At 39.8% G+C, this 22,805-nt stretch overlaps 1 protein-coding gene across 1 annotated transcript in view; it reads right to left on the reverse strand.

The window, feature by feature from the left end:
- The window catches only part of Myo1d (myosin ID), a 310,288-nt gene that overhangs the window by 175,660 nt on the left and 111,823 nt on the right, over positions 1-22,805 (reverse strand). Inside the window, exons 13-15 of the mRNA XM_027924185.2 lie at positions 21,363-21,437; positions 18,983-19,115; positions 8,607-8,773 (exon numbers count right to left, since the gene is read on the reverse strand). Of these exons, the coding sequence (XP_027779986.2) occupies positions 8,607-8,773; positions 18,983-19,115; positions 21,363-21,437 (375 nt within the window). The remainder of the gene's footprint in view (positions 1-8,606; positions 8,774-18,982; positions 19,116-21,362; positions 21,438-22,805) is intronic.

A 22,805-nucleotide genomic window follows, 5' to 3' on the forward strand; every position in this document is an offset into this window, starting at 1 on the left:
TTCTACCATGGGGTCTACGCAGCATTATCTGGAGTTCTAACCAGCAGCACAGGGAGACCAAAGAGCAAGCTGGCAAATGACTGAAGAAGGCACAAAACTGACACTATTTATAAACAATATGACTCTTCGAAGGAAATCAAGAAGTCCCAAGACAGACTCTTATAACTAAAACAAAATTAAGCGATGTTGTTGTATGCATTGATGTGTAAGTAGCTACATTTTTACATATAAATCTCTAAGCTTTTTATCACACTGGCCGCTCACTGAGTGGCAGTTGGTTTCCTGAGCTGTGCAAGCAGAAGTCATGATCTTCTGCAGCTTGTACTCACAGGTGACATCGCACCATCAATAGGTCCAGCCTATACTCAAGGGTATTACAGGGCATGGAAACCCAGAGGCATCTTAGAATTCTGCCTGTCATGCAAAGTTGTTTAATATGCATAGTGAAATTAATTTTTTTCTTATATTGCACATCAAATTTTAAGTTATTGTGAGAAAGCCTTTCTTCACACCCAGGCTATAGAGTAATCTACTGATGTTGGCTTCTAGTACTTGCATGTTTTCATTCTTTTATGTTTAGATCTCTGATCTGTTTGGAGTCTTATCTTGGCATATAGTGTGAGGATGAGTCAAATTTTATTTTTTGATAAAGAGCCACCCAGCTAATCCAATACCATTTTAAAGCCCATCTTCCCCGCCCCCTGTGATTTCATTTGCCATCTTTATCACATACTAAATGGTCATATGTGCTTCAGTTTATTTCTGGACTTTCTGATCTGCTTCATGGCTGTCCATCTGTGCATCAAAACCACACAGTTTTAATCACAGAGGCTACGAGCACAGTATAAATCTCTCCCTGTTTTTAAAGGTCTTTCTAGCTATTCTAACATGCCTATTTTTCATATGAGCTTCAGAATCAGGCTTTATAGTTCCAGGAAAAAACCGGTATTCAGCAAATAAACAAACTTAGAGAACCAAAAAACCCCAAATCCCCTTGATAATCATTTTATTGAATTTATATATGGTGCTGAGTTGTCCCCTCCAAGAGCAAGGCATGTCTTCCCACTTGTGCAAGTCTCCTTTAGTGCTTTTCCAGGAGTCTTTTTAAAGTCTCACAGGCTTTTCACATTTCTAGCTAAGATGACAGATATCTAAGCAGCATCTGACAGAGTTACTTTACCCAGCTTATGACCTCCCTGTGACTTCTTGGTGTCCACCACAGAACACTCTCCTTGCTTTCCTTTGGTCTCTGGATATTCCTCCTTAGTCTCATTTTCTGGCAATTCTGGCTACTACTGGACCCCTAAGTGGTGGACAGCCTCTAAGTAGCACACTCTCCACATGGCCTCATCCAGCCCATTGGATTTAAATAATAAGTAAAATGTAAAACATAAATATGTAAATATTTTAATATGTACATTATAAGATGTATTTTTCAATCTGTGAATGTATCATTCCCGGGTTTTCCCTTAATTATAAACTTCCGACTCCTGAACTCAGGGCCTAGACAGGTCCAGAAGGCGTTTGAAACTTCTCCTTCAATCTTTCCTGCCTCAGTTCATCCAGGTACTAAAGTTGGGATCCTGAGAACATTTTTATCCCCTTTTTTAAAATCATTACTTCTAATCTATCATCAAATCTGGTTGATTCTTCCTCCAACAAATATATAAAATCCAATGATTCTCTTTCTTGTCACAGCTGCAATCTAATTCAAGCCAGCTTTGAGCTCCCTACGAAAGATTTGACGGTGGTTTTCCACTTCCTTTCCAAGCCATCCTGGGTGCATCAGCCACAGTGGCTTCCTCGGAAGCCTTAAATCACTTGTTATCTACTGCTCCCTTCTTCTCACACCTTCGGACCTGGGCGTGGCTGCCCCTGGCCTTTCTCTCTACAAGTTCCCCAGGTGTAGAAGGTGGGCTGGCCAGCCCCCTGCAGGGGGCGGGGCGTCCTCCTCCTCCTCTTCTTCCTTGATCCTCCAGGTCAACATTCCCCACCCTAACAGTATCTCCAAGGCAATTCGCTTGGAGTTGTCTCCCCCCAGACACTCATCACAGTTTGTGATGACATGGATTTGTGGGATTTTCTGTTAAATGTTCCATGAAGGCAGAGGCTGTTTCCCACTCTGGGCCTTCTGCCTGTCAAGTTGCCTGCAGTGATAACGTATTTGTGGAAAAAATGAAGGAATGTGTTTAAAAGTCTACTTACTTTGTTACATAGACACAGAAATCCAAACCAAATGAAAGAGTTTTAATAGGAAGACAGGTAATGCCACATAGCCTCACGTGAAAAAAAAAAAGAAGGACTAGATCAGAAACCTCTCGAATTCATTATTAAAATAGAGTAAGGGTCCATCCAAGTTGGGCCCTTGCCGGGGTAGTGATGGTGCTTGTCGGCAGTCCCGGGCACACCACAGAAGCTGGAAGCAATGCTGCTGCCACCCTGCTCAGCTCACGTGGCAGGGTCTAGGCGCTCTGCCTGCCTTCCCACCAGCGGAGGCCCTGACCCCAGTTCTCTAGCAAACCAGCGTCCTGAACTTGCTAATGAAAAAGCTGAACTCATCTGCTTCCTGACAACTTGTCTGACCTCCCTGAAGGACTTGAGCAGTTTTTAAGGTTATAAGTATGCTTAAAATCCTTCTCTCTTTATTCAATAGAGGCAATGAAAATAAAAGAAAGTGACAAGTGAAAATTCAGGTTTAAACCTAGGACGTTTACCAAAAAACCTTCCAAATCTTAAAGCAAAAATTGATTGTAGAAAATATCACTTTATTTCTCATCATCACTGAAAACAACAGTCTGATGTATGACACACCTTCTATCCTATCCCATGTTCCACAGCTAATTGGTGCATTCAGTATGACAATAAAATAAAATGACACTTTCTCAATTAAAAAAAATGCACTTTACATGAAGCAGAAGATGAACCAGTCTGCAGAGTAAGAAGAGGCTCCTTTCCCAGAAGCACAGCCCATCATCTCATCTAGCACAATCCCTAGATGGTTCTAGAGAGGCATTTATCTCAACTTAAATAACCATCGGCTGTATAGTATAGACTTCTGTCTGCGCAAAATTTATGTCTTTTAAAACAGTAAGTTCCATGTTTAACATGTTTATCATGATTAGTGGTGTACTTTCTTGTTACTCTGCTTTCCTTTAGACTGAGCTTTCTTCATTCCATTTTCATTTTCTCCTCAAATTGAAAAATACATTCAATTATGAGGCAATTTTGTTTGTTTTTTTGGTTACTAAGGATTGAACCCAGGGCCTTACGCATGCTAGGCCAGTGCTGCGCCTCCACTACCCCTACTGAGTGACACTCCCATTTCTAAAGAACTGTTGAAGATCCTAGGGTCAGAGCCATTTGCGGGGTTCAAACATGGCACCCATGCTACTGGCCTGTGGCAAGCTACTTGTTCTTTAGGTGCCTCAGTTTCCTCATCTACATACAATGAAGGCAACATACTCACCTCCTGTGAGTGTCAATGTCAGTGATTTATTACATGTAGAATGTACCAAAGGGTGCCTGGTTTACAGAGTAAACATTTTAAAATATGAGCGGCTATTTTTACAATTCTCTTGAAAATTTCAACACATAAATTATCTGCATTATCTATGTCCTTTTCGTAAATAGGACAAAAGTCTTTACTTATCTCTATTTCTCACTCCTATTTAATTTTAGTCAAAGGTAATTACTAAAGACTCCCTCCCCACAATACTTTTGTAGATTTAACAAAAAAAATTGCTGATTTATTTGTACTATACTGCATTTTTGCATTCCACGTTTTCCTTCTCCATTCATCTTTCTTTCTGCTAAAGTACATACTCTGGAAGATTTTCCAGAGAGGGTCTATGAATAATAAACTTTCTGAGTGTGTAAGAATTTTTTAAAAAATTTTATTCACAATCTTGAAAGGCAACTGTGCATGGAAGACTCTAAACATGAACTTCATTTCCTTCACATGAAGATATGGCCCTTTGTCTACTTGATCCAATGTTGCTAATGAGGCTGATGTCTTTGAGTTCAGGGAGAGTCCCAGCCACGGTCTGAACAGCGCGTCTCCCCTCGCCTCTCTGTTCTTCTTTTCTGGTATCCTGTGGCTGGGTTCTGCCTCCCTTGTCAATGTGGAGGAGGCTACCTGTCCTGGCCACTAATGCGACTTCCTGGTGCTGTAGCTACTGTAAACATTGATAGGGGACAGACAGATGTAAATGAGGGGAACAGAGGTTAAGGGAATGACTCCATAAAATGGGCCCACTGTGCTGACCACGTGCTTTCACTTTTAAAAAGCAATTTCCCTGAAGGCCTGCCTCCTTAAGTCCACAGGGTATGTTACATTCCTGCACAAACTCCCTGTTATCTGCAGGAGACATGTAGGCCCTAAATGCAGATAAGAAGAACACAAGTTACCTTCAAGAGGGGGACTTTTGTGACCCTTCCTCAGACCAGATCCCAAATCTCAGGGAGATAAGAATAATACCCCAACCATAAAATCTTAAGAATAGGTTCCAATCAGAACCAGTCACCATGGGCCAAAGTGACCTACAGTTGTCATGGCAATGGGGACTTGAAGGTCTGATGACATTCTGCTGTCAGTCAAAAGTCAAGAAGTGGACAGGACTCTCTGGAAACTTCCCTGGGACCCCAATAAAACTGGAGAGTAGGAGAGGCACATTGTCTCTTTCCTGAGAGGACCTACCTCTCCCTGAAGAGTGTCCCCTTTCCTATCCTTTTTAATAAACTCATGTCTGTTACTCTGAACAATATGTCTGAAATCTTTCTGACTTGATCATAAGAATTGGGGCTTGAAGGGGGCCTTCATGCTGCCTCAGTTTCCTGGAAGGCCCCAGCCCTGGAACACCAGCTGGATTTTAAAATGGCCCCATTCTAGTTTTATATGAGTATTAGAAAACATTTTAATCCTTATACCATGTTTTGCATGTCAAAAACAGACACACCAACAGCTTTTGATTTCAAAGTAAAATAAGTCCAAAAGGAGATTAAAGGTCAGCAGTAACAAGTATTTGCAAAATCCCTCATCCCGTCTCAATCAAGCTTGCTCACTGTCCACTTCGACAGCTTGCATGCTTCCCTTTACCTCATGGTAATATAGCTTTCAGTTTAGCCCCAACCCAGAGTTATCTGTTCCTGTGCTGTTCATTCTCATATTTCACTTCCGCTGATTTTCTGCAGAAGATGACACAGAAAACAAATTCTATGTCTGATCAACTACTAGAATTTTCTAAGCAACAACAATGGACTGGAAAGCTTTCTTTTTTTCCCCCCAAATATTTTTTAGTTGTGGATGGACACAATATCTTTATTTTGTTTATTTATTTTTATGTGGTGCTGAGGATCAAACCCAGTGCCTCACATGTGTGAGGCAAGTGCTCTACCACTGAGCCCCAGCCCCAGCCCGGTCTAGAAAGCTTTCTAATAATATAATTTGACACTGTTTGAACACAGCATGAAAACTTTGCTACTGAGGTAGGAGTTTAGGGATGTCAAGTGGCAGAGCCAGGTACAAGAGCAGTGCCCTCTAGAGTGAGGGATGCGTCCTCATGTCCTGTTGGTGTTAACTCCATTATCATGATAGCTCCTGCCACAGGCTCTATATTCAAAGTAGGCAAAAATAAAGTGACCAATAGGGACAAATGGAGCAAGGTCTTCAATCAGGTCCATGCAGAGAGGAGGGTGAGGTGCAGCTCAGCACATAGGACAAGACTTGCCCAGACGAGGGGCCCTGGGCCACCACACTCGGCCTACTTGACTCTACCCCATGAAGTGTTATTTTCACTTTCAACAAATCTATGGTCTGCCTGTTACTTCTGCGTGTCTTGCTCAATTCTTTGTCTGGGATGCCAAGAACCTGGACCTCAACTGAATACCCTGGTGTCACTGCTACACAGCCTCAATAGAAAAGAAAAACCAACTGTAAAGATCTGTGTGATTTCTACAGGGAAAAAATGGTCAGTTTTGAGTGTAACCTTTCGATTAATGTAAAATTGAATTCCAATTTTCCAAACTAATATGCTAGAAACTTTTATTCATTTCAAGCAAGAATATTTCGTGCAATCTCTTGCAGAATGCTCATGGAGAAAATCTGACAAGGCTAGTTGGTCTCATCTATCTATCTATCTATCTATCTATCTATCTATCTATCTATCAATCAATCAATTGTACTGGGGATTGAACCCAGAGGTGCTTAACCACTGAGCTATATCCCTAGCCCTTTTAATATTTTATTTTGAGACAGGGTCTTGCTGAGTTGCTTAGGGTCTTACTAAGTTGCTGAGGCTGGCTTTGAACTTGCGATCCTCCTGCCTCAGCCTCCTGAGCTGCTGGGATTACCGGCATGTGCCACGGCACCAAATTCATCTTAGGTTTATAACCATGAGTCTCAAATGGGCACTCCGCTCTTCCTGATGGCAATCCTGTTAAAACAAACCTATGCTCTCCAGCTCTCCAAAACGAACAGTCTCATTTCCCCTTAAGCCTCCTATGTGCCACTTCTCCTAACCCTCACTCTCAGCTCATGATGTCGCTGCACACTTCACTGAGAAAACACAAAGGATCCAACAGGAGCATTTTTGTATTTGTCAAAGCTTTGAGCTTCTTGTCCCTGTGTCTGTGTTCCCCACCTGTCTTTTTTTGCTGTGGTGAAGTGCCCCTTCTCCTAGGCTAACAAACTTATGTCCAGGATTCGGTATCATCTTATGTCTCAAGGATTTACTATAATTATCTCCCTCTTTCCTGCGTCACAGGTTTTCCCTGGTTCTGAATCATACCCACCTGCATACAGACCTTTTCTAGGACCTCCTGACCTCACATCCTTTTCTGGCTAATGCTTCCATTTTCTCTACTCTCAGGCTTAGCCCAAGTTTTTGAGTTGTTTTGGTGTCTGACACTGCATGTCCCTTTTCTGTCCTGCTCAAATCAGCCTCCACCCACTTTCTCTTTTTACCTCAGCATCACCAAGTCTCCTGGTTAAACTGCTTTTGTTACTTGGTTGCACAGTGGTATCCGAGGCTATTTCTTCTTGAGACACCATCTTCTCTTGTCTCGGACACCGCCCTCTTCTGGTTTTCCTCCTAACTTGCTGGTTGCTCCTACTCTTTGCTGGTTCTTTTGTGTCAAACCACAAATCTAAATACTGTCACAGACCTCCTCCTCCTCCTCTTCTCCACCCAGTCCCAGGGCTTTACATGTAATCTGCAGACTGACTTCTTTTTAGAAGTCTAGGTATGCAGCTCACTCAGTGTTCCTACCTAGACACGGAGCAGGCATTTCCAAGTTAACACAGCTAAGAGAATAATCTTGATTCTTTCCTTGCTTCTGTTCCATGTCCTCTCTTCAAGCTTCTTTGACCTATTTTATCTCAGCAAAGGATATCATGCTTTCCCAGATGCTCAAACTCAAATCTACTGTCATCCTTTATTATTCTCTACACCTGTCTCATCATAACCAATCCATTCATGAGCAAGTCTTCTCATCGTTACCCCCCAAACACATCCTTAATCTACGCCACTCATATCTACAATACCACCCGGCTGAGGTGTTATCTTCAAGCCATCTCTCCCATGCTCCTGTACTAGCATCCCTAAGCATCTCCTTGCTTTTTGTTCACACAGTAGCCTCAGTGATCCCTCAAAGACACCCATGACTGTGTCACTCCATGCTTAAAATTCACCCATGGTTTTCTATCACACCTCGTCGAAATTTAAATGGTTCAGTCTGACTACAAAGTTCCACATGATTCGGTCTGTCTCCTCGGATCTCATCTCACACCATGCCTGCCCCTCAGCGTCCTCCAACCATAGTGACTAGGTCAGGTACCAAAAGCACCACACTCATTACTGCATTGGTGCCTTTCCCTGGCTGCTCCTTCCGTCCCACTTTCTCTTCTCGGGTCTTTGTATGCCTGGCATTTCTCTATCATTGCTATCTCCTTAGAGACTTCTGACTGACCAATCTACAGTATTAGAATTTTCTGCATTTTTATGGTTTATGTTTTATGTATTAATTTATGCATCTTTTGTGGGACCTGTAGTCCAGAATGTAGAAAATGTTCAATAAATATTTAAATACAAACAGATGAAACTGAAAGCATTCTTGGATTCCAAGCTGCCAACAATCATTGGCATTATCAATTAAAACAAGAACACATTTTACATTTATGAAGTGGTTTCAAGTCAGGTATGATTCTAAGCGCTTTGTTTATCATCAGAAAACCTTCAAAATAGCTACCACTATAATCCTCATTTCAAATGTGAGGAATCCGAGGCATGGAAAGGTTATGGGAGTTGCCCAAGGTCACATGTCTAGAAAATGGTAAAGCCGGGATTCAAAGCAGGTCGACTAACTTCAGTGTCCCCAGGCTTAACTTCTTTATATTCTACTATTATGATAATGATCATGACCAGAAATGGTAAGTAGCATTAATTGAGTATCTATTATGTGCCAGTAATATAGGCTTTTTACCCACTTAACTTAATCCTCACAACAGCCCTGTGAAATACTATCATTCTCATTGTTTAGGTGCAGCAACAGGCCTTAGCTGCTGTGCTGCTGTGTGCAGGACTCTACTTCTCCACTGGGTCTGTTCTCACCTGTGGAGGAACTTCTCGTAGGTCTGGCGGAAGGCAAACCCGGCTCGGCGCACTCTCACGTTTTCCAGCAATCCAAGGTATTCCACTTGGTGCCGGCAACGCTCATCATCGAATATCTGAGGGGATTTCTTGTCGTTGGGTTTGATGCAACGTACATAATATGGTTCCTGAGGAAACACATCAGCAAACGAGAAGTTTCACTAGGAAAATCCCCTAACTGGGGATCAGTGCTGTGTCAACTGAAGCTCAATGTCTCTGATTTCTCAGGCATATCCTTGTGGATAAGGAGTTGTTCTTCCTTTCTCAACTCAAGGTTGGATGTTCCCATGCACTCAGCAAAGTCTTTATATTATTATGTTTAAGATTCATCAGAAATGACAGAAAAGGGATAAACTAGACAGCAAATAATTAAGACATGTAAGCACCATTTTTTTTGTATTTATGAAAGAATAGTTCAATAGAAAAAAGCAGCAGATGTGGAAAGACCAAAAGGAACTAGGAATGTAAAATATTAATGACTGCTGTAGTGCACACCAAGAGTTCCTAAGTGTCAGCCATGATTAGGATTACTGTTGCTGTTGCTGCTGCTGTATTAGTTTGTGCTTTGAAAAACAGATGGGTAAGTAGAGGAGTTATACACACACACACACACACACACCTCTGAAGGTGTCAATAATTCTATGAAAGAGCCCAGTTAAAACTCCTTCCTTCTGTGCCAATTAAGTTTTGTACCCTGCATCAGATCACAACTCCTGTTAAACAGAACACTGTGCTCGGCATAGATCCTGGTACACTGAGGATAATAAACAAGGTAACACTGGATGAATCCAGGAGGTCAGATATATCCTCTTATAAAAGAGTACAGATTTCCTTCCTCTTCTCTGAATCCTTTATCCACCATACATACAGATGCACTTTAATTAAGACACAGAGTCCTCTGTAGTTAAATTATGCAGTTTTAAACTCCATGGAGGACTTGAGGTGGCAAGGGTAGCAAATACTTTAAGACGTAGAGGAGATTTGAAAAATATGAATCTATTTGCATTTTGAACAAAATAAAAGTTTCCAACATCTAAAGAGTAATACTGTTTTCTTTCTTTCTGTCAGCCCTGCTGTGCTGTTTCTTATTGTTGCCAGAGCAGATTATCACAAATTTATTTGCTTGAAACAACACAATTAACTTATCTTACAGCTTTAGCAGCCTTAACTACTTCTGGAAACTTAATTCCACTTTACTGGGTAACAAAACATGGACACAGGTTCTGGGGATAAGGACATGAGCAATCCTTGGTGGAGGGGCTGTGGTATAATTGTTATAGGGACAGACGAGGCAAGGCACCAAAGATAGCAGGAAACAGTTTTACTTGGCTGCAGCCAAGTATAAATAAATAAAATAATTTTTTTTTGTTTATTTGTGTTTTTTTTTTTTTTTAAATTAAGCTACAGATTGAAAACCAAAGAAAAGCAGGGACAGGCAGGGGCAGAGGACAAAAAAAATCCCAGATTATCTTAAAGAGCAATAAACAGACTGAACAGCTGATTTTTCAAAAGAAACTATGGAATCCAAAGGAATGCAATCTTTGAAGTACTGAAAAACATGTCAACCTAGAATTTTATACTCAGCAAAGACATTCTTCAAGCAGGAAAGCTTTTATAACAATATTTTTGGGGTAAGAAAAACAAAGAATTGGTCACCATCAGATTTAAACTATAACAGGGTGAAGTTCAGGCAGAAGAAGATGGTCCCAGGCGAGCAATACAGAAAGAGAAAGAAAGAAATGATGAATGAGCAAAGCTAAAGGCATATTGACAATATGTAATTATAATATCAAGAATGTCTTATTTGCTTTAAATATACATATTTAAATACACACACATATACATATATATGTTAAAATACATGACCAAAATACACACACATATACATATATATGTTAAAATACATGACCAACATAACATATAAGTTGAGAGTAGGATAAACAAAATAAAAAATGTTTTATTGGCCTTGTTTTGCCCAGAAAGGAAGTAAAAGTACAAAATAATATCAGATTATTATATGAAAGAATAATATTATAATAATAAGTCAAGTAATTACCAAGAGCCAAGATCTCTTAAAACAACAAAGTGAATATAACTTCCAAGGTCCCCACAAAGGTCATGCCTAATACAAGAGTCCCTGAGCTCATTCAAGCCCAATGCGTACTATTTCCATCAAACATTTATCATTCTTCCAGCATTGATGGAATCACCAACAGGGATGGTTTTTACCATAAACAATGTGGCTGTGATAAGTTGATATACATCTTACTAGATTGCCAGGGGAACAGAGGTAAAAATTTAACTGAGGTTAATTTGTAAAACAGAAGAAATAAAAAGGAAAAAAAATTATAGAAGGATCAAATAAAAGCTCTAAGGGGATGGCTGATTTAAATGTAAGGGGAGGCAGCAGAGTAAAAAAAAATGGTAATTACATTAAAAGTAAATGAAATAGAAGATTTATTCAAAAGATAAAGATTTTCAGGAAGGATTTTTTAAAAAGCCCAAACTAAGTTATGGAAGACATATTTGAAACATGAGGATATAAATAGACTGAAAGCAAAAGGATGAAATAGATATCATGCAAACCCTTGCCAAAAGAAAAGCTGGTGTAGCTGTATCATTCATGCAAAGTAGACTTAAAGACAAAAAGCAATATGGAAATAGAGATACTGACAAGGGACTCAGTCACCAGAAGATATAACAGTAGTGGCTTGAATGAACCTAATATGTTCTCCAGATATTTTAAGCAAAAAACTTAAGGTACAACAAGGAGAAGTAGACAAATTCAGAATCAAAGTGGATTTTAACAAACTTTCAACACTGACAAATTAGTAAGGATCAAGAAAAGTTGAACATGATTAGCAAATGCAACCTAATGGGTTTGCATGCAATACTGAATGAAAATTATATTTAAATACAAACCAAACATAAACATAAAGCAAATCTAACAAATGTCTAAGGACTGAAGTCACCCACAGGATGTCCCCTGGGAAAGTAAGACTAAGGTAGAAATCAAGAGCAAAAAGATAATTAGAAAAATCTTAGGTTAAAAAAAATGACAATGTGAATTAGAAAATATTTCAAATTGAATGATGTATAAAATCATGTGGGAAAAAATCTAAGTGTAAGGTGTCATTTGAAGTAATATAAGTAACTTTACTAAGAAGCAGTCAGTTGAATGGAATTGTACCAGCATTGACTGATTAGGTGCAGGAAGAAATAACACTGGATGAGATACCAATGACCAGCCAAGGAGTAGGGGAAGCCCTTTCATCCTGCTTAGTAACAGATAAGTCTTTTGATGAGGACTCAAGTGGAAATACATTCTCTATATTTAATCAGCATTCTGTGTCAATTTATATATGCCGCCTCCTTTCTCATTTATAAATATCGAGACTGACTCAGCCTAAGAAATCCTAAATTTGACAAATTCACTGTGGTATAAAGGTTAAATTGCAGAAATTAATTGTGATCTTATTCCCTTAAACTTTTAAACCTGTCTCTCTATATATTTTATGTGAAAACATCACTTGTGAAAGTACACTGATCAGTACATGCATTAGATAGAAGAGGCTGTATTTAAATATTCACCTATTTAGCCTGCTTTGTGCATTGTCCAACAGTCAAAGTCAAGTTCATTTAATAATTTACTGGTCATGTGTCCATAGCACTTTATAGTGCCATCAAGAAGCATATAAAATCAACAGAATCTATTTCTCCATCAAAAGATAAACTAGGTGAGAAGAAAGAGTATACATTTGAAACACTGTGGACAGATCCCAAGGAAGTGAGTGAGCACGGATTCCCTCTTCTGGAGGACCAGATGGTACACACCAAGCTTCCTGATGAGGTCACTGAAAAGAAGGTGCTAGACCAAATTCAGGCAAAGGTCCTCTTCCATGCACACAGACCTAATAAGACTGAGGAAATAGCTCTCCAGGATCAGAAGATGACTACAATCTCCAGGAGCGAGCCGGTTGCCTGGGTCGTTTTCTCAGAAGCTACTGCTGATGGAGAAGGCAGTCATGGGTTGGGCAGATTGGGTGCAGCTTCTGATGAGGGGTGGGGGAGCTGGAGCCAGAGACAGAGGCCCTGCCAGAAGGGCTGTGCTTTGGTCTGAAATCCTGGAGAGCTAACCTTGGGAGTTAAAGGTGAATGGCAAGCCACTTTTAGTGACAGCAGCCCATCCCTCAGCTACCAATTGTAAGTCCTGAAATAGGATAAAGCTGATCCCAGATTGCCAGAATTTGACACACTCTTTCAACTTTTCTAATTCCTTATGTTTAGATGTCACTAATAAATAGTATATATCTGGAGTCTTTCTTTAATTTTATCTTGATATAATTAATTTTATTTTAATATACTTGCTGATACATTTGGATTTATTTCTACCACCTTGATTGCCCTCAATTTTTGTATATTCTTTTGTCTCTTCTTTCCAATGTTGTTTTTTCTTAGGGCTCTTTCCCCCACTATTAGTTTGTAAGTCACAAACTCTATTTCTACTCTATCAATGAAAATTTTAACACATATTTTTAACTTATCAGAGTTGAAAGCTAAACCATATTTTTATTCTTTTCCTGAGTAACTGAAGGTTTTAATGTTTAAATATGACCCCATTTCCAATTCATATGCTACTGTTGTGGTATTTAATTCTAACATTTTATATACAGAATGAGATTATTTATACGCATCCACATATTTGCCTGTTTCTTTGCTCATCTTTTTGTGCTCCAGATTTCTTTTTGCCATATTCTTCCTACTGCCTGATGTATATCCTTTAGAATTTCCTTTAGTGAGGATTTAATATTGGTAAACTCAGCTTTGGTGTTTTTAGAAACATTATTTGTTATGCCTTTGTTTTTGAAAAACATATTTTCTGGGCATAGATTTTTTTTTTCCCTTTAATACTAGGGATTGAACCCAGGGGCAATTAACCACTGAGCCACATCCCCATCCCTTTTCATATTTTATTTTGAGACAGGGTCTTGCTGAGTTGCTTAGGGCTTCGCTGAGTTGCTGAGGCTGGCTTTGAACTTGTGATCCTCCTGTCACAGCCCCCTGAGCTGCTGGGATTATAGGTGTGTGCCATCCCACCAGGCTGGGTATAGAATTTTGGTTAACAGATATTTTCACTCAGCCTAATTGTTATTCCTTTAAAGCCAATCTCCCACCCACCCCCAACCCTTGGCTCTCAGCTAGATACTTTGATGTCCTGGAATTTCAGTAGGTGTCACTATGGAGATTTCTTTAAAATTTTCCAAGTTGGGATTCTGTTGGCTTCCTGATTCTGTTGAGTGGTGTTCTCTAACATTCCTGGAAATCTCAGGAACATTTCTTCAAATACTGCTTTGCCCATTCCCCTCCTTCTATATGGCTGATTGGATGCATGCTAGACCTTTTCATTTCATCTTCCATGTCTCCTGGTGTTTCTTCTACAGGTTTCATTTCTTAGTTAAAATAGAATTAATTTCTTTAATTCTTATTATTTATATTTTACTTTTTCTGACAGCTTTGTCTAAATTGGATGTTAAACCCATGCACTGGGTTTTAAACTTTAATTACTTTATTTCTATCAATTGTCGAAAGAGCAAGAGTTGCTTGCTCTTTCCCAGATTATCAGGCCTTTCATTTCTTGAGACCTTAAACATTCTTGTATTCTATTTCTGATCATTCCAGCATCAGAAGTTTTCATAAGTCTGAGCCTGCGGTTAGTTCGCGTGGTTATCTTGTAGAGATTCCTCACTGTGAGCTCCTTATTTTCTTTGGAACTTATCTGTGAAACTTCTTTAAGGTGTGGTATGAAGGTGGTTTCCTCAGGAAAATAAACTGTGCTCCCTTCTTGCAGATGCCTGGGGTCAACGTAGGACTCAGACCACTTTAAAACAAACTGTTGGCTTGGAACTTTTCCAGTCCACCCAGTTAGTGTGAATTTGGGCTGCAAACCTGATAAAAGCTGGCTTGTAAATATACACTCTCAAGAGAGACTTATCCTGACCCCCTCAACATACCCCTTGGCTCAGTATCAAGGACCAAGATGGGCAGTTTTCCTCCAGTTCACTCCAGATACAGACCTCTAGGGAGGTAGTCCTTGAAGACCTGCCATTTTTTGTATGTGTACAGAATCTCACATTAGACCCTGCTTTGGGCAGGCCTGGCTGCCACCTCAAGGTTGAATAACCACACTCAAAGTTAGCTAGTTGGCTCTTCAAGATATCAGTTAGGGCTCTGGATCATTCCTTCTTTGGCTCAGTTACTTCTGCATTCAAGCGCCCCCTGGCATGCTTATTCCTTATTTTCATTAGTTCTCAGCTGCATTCAGGAAATTGATTTTAGTACTTTACCTAATATTTTAGTTATTTTGAGTTGACTTTAGAGGGTACCTTGCTTATCATGCTGCCAAAAAATACATTATTCATATGTATTTTTGAGATCTGTTCATCTATGTTCCCATCTGAAAGTATTCTCTCATTTTATTTTCTGATATTAGCCTTGTATTGGGGTAATATTACTTTCATAAAATGAGTTGGGTGGTGGACTCTCTTTGCATCCTCCCAAACAGACAGGAACTGTAGGCTCCTTTAAGGTTTTATAAAATATATCTGTAAAACCATCTGGGCCTGGTGTCCTTGACAGAGTTGGGGAGAGTAAAGATCTGATTTGTGATTCAGAATTTTTTTTTCAGGTTTTCCTTTGTTCTTTTTAGTTATATACAATAGTAGGATATATTTTGACATATCACCCATATATGGAGTATAACTTCTCATTCTTGTGATTGTACATAATGTGGAGCTAACACTGGTTGTGTATTCATTTATGACCACAAGAAAGTTATGCCTGATTCATTCTACTGTCTTTCCTATTCCCATCCTCCCTCCCTTTCCATAATTCAGAATTTGTAGGATTTGATTTATTCAAATTTTGTTTCTTCTTGAACTAATTTTGAAAACATTTTTCTAGAAAACTAAATTTCCAAATTTACTGGCAACCAGTTTTCAAAATATGTTGATGCTTTTTAAATCTCTAGTGTCTAAAGTTATAACATTTTTCATCTAAAATTATCAGTTTTATTAGAGAAATTATCTATTTGATTATTTTTTTGATTTTTCTATTTAAAATTTTAATATTTAAACATTATTTTCTTCTTTCTTTTTTTTTTTTTGAGAGAGAGAGAGAATTTTTTTTTAATACTTATTTTTTAGTTTTCAGCGGACACAACATCTTTCTTTGTATGTGGTGCTGAGGATCGAACCCAGGCCGGACGCATGCCAGGCGAGCACGCTATCGCTTGAGCCACATCCCCAGCCCATTTTCTTCTTTCTTTAGAGCTTCTTTTCTAGCTTTTTGAGTTGAACTTCATTCATTCTTGGTTATTTTATAAAGACATGACAAATCACTTCAGTAGCACCCTATAAATTTGGACAAATTCTTTGTTGTGCAGTTCCAAATATTTTGTAATTATGTGTTTTTCTCTTCAATCTGTGAGTTATTTAGGAGAGTGGTTTTTAAAGTTCTCAAGCACATTAAAAATACTGAGTTTTATTTCACTTGCTTTCAGGATGGGGAATGTTATCTGTATAGTTGAGTCTTTGTGAATGAGCATGTTGTCAAATTTTTTAAATGCTCTATGTATTGTTGGAAGGATACTTCCTAATCCCTGGAATCAAGTTTATTTTGATAAAGTTTGAATCTGGTTTTCAAAGTTTCTGCATTCTTACTAACTAATTCTTTGCCTATTGGATCTATCAGCTTCTGGTAAAACTGGTTTGAAATCTTCCATTATGATTGTGGATTTACTAATTTTGCCTTTACAATTTTTCAATATTGGGCTAGGGTTGTGGCTCAGTGGCAGGGTGCTTGCCTAGCATGTGTGAGGCACTGGGTTCGATTCTCAGCACTGAATATCAATAAATAAAATAAAGGTCCATTGATAACTAAAAATATTAAGATTTTTTTTCAGTATTTTTCCCTTTTATAGAGTTCATAATACATATGGCTATGTTGTTAGGTATTCAGTTCAAAACAGTTCTATTGTCTTGGGCATTTTTGTTTTGTTATTACTAGTTTCTTTGGGGTGCTTTCAACCATTTGGGAGGGGAATGGCTTGATGTACCTTCATCTCTCTCTCTCTTTTTTTTTTTTTGGTACCAGAGATTGAACTCAGGGGCACTCTGTCATCGATCCACATAGCCAGCCCTATTTTGTATTTTATTTAGAGACAGAGTCTCACTGAGTTGCTTGGCGCCTTGTGCGCCCATTGCTGAGGCTGGCTTTGAATTCATGATCCTCCTGCCTCAGCCTCTGGAGCTGCTGGGATTACAGGTGTTCACCACCCCACCCGGCTCATCTCTTTGTTTTAAAGCTATCTGCTAGGTGTTATTTAGGTGTGTCTCCTGTAATTAGCTGGATTTTCTACCTATTTTGTTTGTTTAGATTATTTGCATTCATGGTGAATTCCAATGATTCAGATTTACTTCTATCACATTATTTTGCACTTTTTATACCTAACATTCTTCCTTTCCCCCTACCCCATGTTTTTTTTTTTCTTTAATTGTCCCTGTTCTCTTCCTTCCCTCCCCTCACAGAGAGACTGCGAAGCTATGGCAGAGAGTGCTAGGCTAGTTACTTTCCTTATATCTCATATCTTTTTCCTACTTTGAAACAGAATTCTTATTTCTAGTGTGATGCACTACTGACCAGAATAAAAATATACTTCCCAGCCTCCCTCGAGCAAAAGGAAGGTAGCTGAAGCACCACGTGGGCTTCCAGGAGGCTCTTTAAAAGGAAGTCCCAGCTGCCTTCTTGACAGGGGGATGAGGCCATGAACAGGAGGTAGGTCGTGGTCCCTCAGTCCTGATAACCTGGATCTGTGACTGCAGGTCTGGGACGCCTTCTCTTTTTCATTTGTGGGAGAGAGAAATGAACTTTTGTTTATGCCACAATTTGGGGATCTCTTTTACTAAAACCTGAATGCAATTTCTGACACAGATATTATAGAAGGTTCTAGAATTCTTATTTTTTAAACAAACATTTACCAATTTCAGAAAAAAAAGATTCTTCTCCCAGTTTATTAAATAACACCTTTCACACGACTCAGTGCTCAGCTCTTTCTTGTGTCACATGGCTTCCTTCTAAGTGCACCTTTCTAGACTAAGCTGACTGAAGATGGCATGGAGACAAGGATAGGGACTGCTGATGGAGTCCAGCCTTCAGTGGCGGGGTCCTTACTCCTGCCCCTCTGGAGATCTGATCATATGAGCCATCAACTATGCTTATTTGTTGGCACTTGAAGCCAAAGAATCCTGATGCAAAGAAATAGCTACTGAACCTATGCACTCCTGTAGCATTTGCCTAATTCATCCACAGTGAAGTACCAGAAACAGTATAGATTTCAATTTAAATTCTTAGAGAGGGAATTGATTTTAAAAAGACAATATCAGAGAAGCAAACACATAGGAAAAACACCAGAGGAGAAAGATAAAAATGAAGAACTAAAAATAACAAGTCTCAGAATGCTGCCTAATTTATCAAACTTGTCAACATCAGCAGTTAAGAGTAGGAATCTGTTCTTTAAGGGAGGGGAACAGACTTAAGCTATCAAACAGTATTAGAATCAAACTAGAAATAAATGTCCATAACACATCTTTATGTATCAACTATTTAAAATAGCCTAAGGATAATACTAAATAATGTCATGTTAAAATTCTCCCTGGTCATTTTTTTTGGGCGGGGGGCGAAGGCAGGTACCAGGGATTGAACTCAGGGGCACTCAACCACTGACCCACATCCCCAGCCCTATTTTGTATTTTATTTAGAGACAGGGTCTCACTGAGTTGCCTAGCGTCTCACAGTTGCTGAGGCTGGCTTTGAACTTGAGATCTTTCTGCCTCAGCCTCCTGAGCTGCTAGGATTACAGATGTACCCCATGGTGCCCAGCTTGTCATTTAATTTTTGAACACAATGATGATGCAGTACCACAATTTAACTCAAGAATTTTTGTTTGTTTGTTTCTTGCCAATCCCTTTCTTTAGCACGGGGCTGAAGTTCATTTCGTCAGAATGGTATACTCTACATACACTTTAAACCATGCTGAGGTTTTCTTCTTGACCATGACAATAGAACAAAATACTCAGATTAAGAAAATTTACAATACAAACAATTATTTCATCCAGACAGTTTTTTTTAAAGAAAAATTCTATCATAACACTCATTTTAAGTATATGTTCTCCAATTTGATTAAAATAACTACCTAAAAAGCAAATCATAACATGCATTCTAACATATATCAAGAGGAAATCTATGAGTTAGAATGGATATTTAGACAGGAAAATAATTACCTTTGAAGCAAGGTTGTCAACTAAAGCAATCATAGAATTCTTAAACAAGGTGGCTGCAGTCAGAGGTCGCTTGGTCACCTCTGTAATGCTCAGTTTGCCTTCAGGCCACATATTCTTCAGCACAGGATTTGAACTGAGAAGCACAGAAGGAGCAATTCAGAAGCTGCATTCAAATAACTTGAACAAAAATGGCTAAGCAACTCCACAAAAGTGAGTCCTGGGAATCCCAACTGGACTGCAGACTGAACCCACAAGGCCTAACTGGACAAATGGTTCCATCCAGAAAATTATGCTGCTATAATGACCAATACTGTACCACAAGCTTTTCTAAAGCAGAGCATGTTTAAAAATTTCTTCAAAGTGAGATCTATAGTGTTACCTAGAACCCTCAAATGCCTCCTAAAATATATACATAAAATGATTTTGTGATGATTAAGAAATGAGGAGAGCCGGGGGCGGTGGTGCATCCTGTAATCCCAGTGGTTCGGAAGGCTGAGGCAGGAGGATCGTGAGATCAAAGCCAGCCTTAGCAAAAATGAGGCACCAAGCAACTCAGTGAGACCCTGTCTCTAAATAAAACACAAAATAGGGTGGGGGATGTGGCTCAGTGGTTGAGTGCCCCTGAGTTCAGTCCCTAGTGCCCCGTCCCCCAAAAAGGGGACAAACCATAGGAAAAATATCCTCAAAATCATGGCAGAAAACAAGAAAGTAAAAATGTCTTCTGATTGAAAGAAATATTCATACAGAATAGATAAAACTACAAAAAGCAGCTCTTTGAAAAAAAATATAGGTAGGGATATATAAAATAGTCATTTTTACACTGTCTTCTAGCAAATCCCATTAGTGTAGTTGAATTTATGAACACGTTTACAGATAGCTCTGGCAGTTATGGTATTTTATTGCTATGTCACTAGGACTGTTGCAATCTGATTCTAAAAACGTATTTCAGCCCAATTTCCATGTTAAAAATTACATATTCATTATTTGACTCTGTGGAGATATTTTTAAAAATGTGTGGTGATCTCAACTGTGATTTTCTTCCTATTTCATTTTGGGTACTTTTCATTTTAAAGTAATTGGAACTCAAAATGTTGCTTCCTTCCTGGAAACTCTGTCAGAAGAAAATTTTTCTAAAAAACTTGGAGGTTGAAAAAGAAAAGAATTAACTCCGGCATTTAGTGCGGATTGTGCTTACGCTGCCACCAGTTTACCTACTTTCCTTTCCCCGGTATGAAACTGAGTAAATTTCCGTTCCCTAGGTGCTCAACATAAGGGCTGCAGAAGGAAGAGATGGAATGCAGCAGGGTAGAGGCCAGCGGTGAGCATAGGACAGGCTGGTCTGGGACCGCAGCACCCTGAGCCTCCCCACCGCCCCAGGAGCTCTCTGCATCTGCACCCTGGGTTTCAGCCAGCCTGGCCTTCTTGTGGTCCTTCCTGCTGTCAGTCCGCTCAGCTCCCTCTGTTGTTTCAGAGCCTTGGCTCCTCCCTCCCTCATTCACGCCTGGCCTCCCTGCCTGCCTCTGCTCCGCTGCCCTTCACTGGTACTCTGACCTACTTTATTATTCTGCACAGCACTTGTCAGACCTGAAAGTCATTTGTTTCCTTGTTTATTAACTGTCACCTCCACTAGACTATTAGCTCCATGAGGGCAGTGGCTTTGTCCAAGTTGTTTTCACTGCCATGTCCTAAAGCACAGAAGAATGTGTGGCTGGAAGGTGATCAATATGTTTTTGATGATCTACTGACCAACTGACTGAATAGACTTTTATAAAAAAGTAAATAGAGTTCTTGAATCTATAAGAAGCTGGCCAAGAATTTCCTTTCTTCCTTCTAAGCCTTCGTTCTGTATAGGGTTTAACTTGCTGTCATTTGTCTGGTTTTATTTTGTCCAGCTTTTATTATACCCAGTTGGTTCATGGGAAAATTCTGTCTGCGCAGCCAGGATCAGAGCCCCGACCCTAGATGCCAGTCTGACATCAGAGTGGTCTCTTGTTTGGGGACAAGGACCCTGCAGTGGGAATGTGAGTGTGCAAAACTTTCAGTTGGGCTATAGGTTGCCTGACACTTCTGCCTCCACTAGCCTGGCCTGGGGACTGCTGAGTACACTGGTAGGGGACGACAGAGACAGTAAACAGAGAAATGGTGGCAACCCAAGGGAGATCAAAGAAAACCATATTAATAGCAGGTTCCTTCCTAAGTTTATAGATTTTATCATTGTAAGGTCATGTACTGTTTCACTCATTAAGCACAACAAAGTAGAACTAGAAAACCTGCCAGAAACTCTTAAAATAGTCACATAAAATAATAATGTGCCTGTATATATACATTGTGTAATATCTGTCAGAGAGCTTAAAGATAATCAGTAAAATATTAATCATACCTGTTATACATAAGACGCTTGAAATCTTGAAATAAAGTATCTTTATTTTTGTCAATAAAGCCAACGACAGAATAGCTAGTAGAAAGAAAACACAGAAAACATGAGTCATTCGCCATGCAAGAGCCACATTTCAGCTTTTCTAGAAGATTACAAGCCTCTCCACTGTTGAATATGCAATCAATCATCTAAACGGCTGGTACTGTCCACCCGGTTGTGGGTCCAGGGACACCAAATTTGCCCACTAAATAGAAGGGACTTTGTTCCTCCTCTTCAGAAGGAGAGCCAACATCAGTCCTATCCATTCTGATTAAGACCATTATTTCCTATTGTTCATTGCTTACCTCAAGAAGACGACTTCAAAACAGAGAGCTGTCTTTATCACCCAGCATTCCTAAGAGAAAGGCAAAGCAGCCACATACAGGCACTAATGTTTCTTCCGTAGGGAGGCCAAGCGACTGCCTAAGGACCACTCAGTGCTCAGGGTAGGGTAAAGAATCCAAGAAGAACTGCAAGGACGGCAAGAATTGGGTAAGCAGAGGAGAAAAAAGCAGGCAGATCACACAGGGAAACAGCAGAGTGAAGGGGTGGGAGCAGGCATAGGCAGGGAGTTCTGGAGAGAAGTGAGCCCCGTATTCGTGGTTTGGAGGAAGGGAGAGAGTGAGGTCTTGAAAGCCCAGCTGAGGCTGCAGTTGGCCAGAAGAGCAGGTGTGGGAGCTGCACCGCTGCAGTGACAGCCATGGCCTCTAGGGGGAGCACACAGCAGTGTGGTGGAGGAGTCCTGGGGCTGGGGTGATCAAGCGGAGGCTAGGAGGTTGAGCAAACGGTAGAGTTCTCCTTAACAGTTTTGCCCTCTGCCTGTCTACATGTTCTTCTTTGACAATCCCATCAGTGAAGACAACTCCCAGGTTTCTACTCCTGTCCCCTTGCCTTACATATTTAATTCTGTAAGAACATTCTTCCAGGGTATGCTGCTCATGGGCACTTCAAGGTCACGACATCCACAGTCATCTCCTTGCCTGCCTCACCCTAGGTCTTCTCCCTAATACCTTCTTATCACTTTGACTGAACTCTTGAAGTCACCCGACTCAATCTATTGTCAAACCCACACAACTCCAACTTCAAAGTCGTTAGTTTGGCTTTCAAGAATGTGATTTGATCTCAACCTACTTTTCCAGGCATTTCTCATCTGTGCTACAAAAAAGAACACATTCCAATCAAAGGAACCTAGTAGCTCTTTCCTGAATTTTTTTTTTTAGCACCTTTCCCACTTTTTCCTGTAAAAGAATTTCCCAGCATTCAAAAACCAGTATCAATCTTCTTAGCTTCACTACAATAGCATAAGGTATCATGCCATTTCCTAACTCCAAATTCAGATAACACTTTTATTGTTCATATGGCCAATAACTTAAACCATCTTTTATTGTATACTCGTATGTATATGTG

The sequence above is a fragment of the Marmota flaviventris genome, chromosome 17, assembly GCF_047511675.1.
Source record: "Marmota flaviventris isolate mMarFla1 chromosome 17, mMarFla1.hap1, whole genome shotgun sequence".
Taxonomy (NCBI): Eukaryota; Metazoa; Chordata; class Mammalia; order Rodentia; family Sciuridae; genus Marmota; species Marmota flaviventris.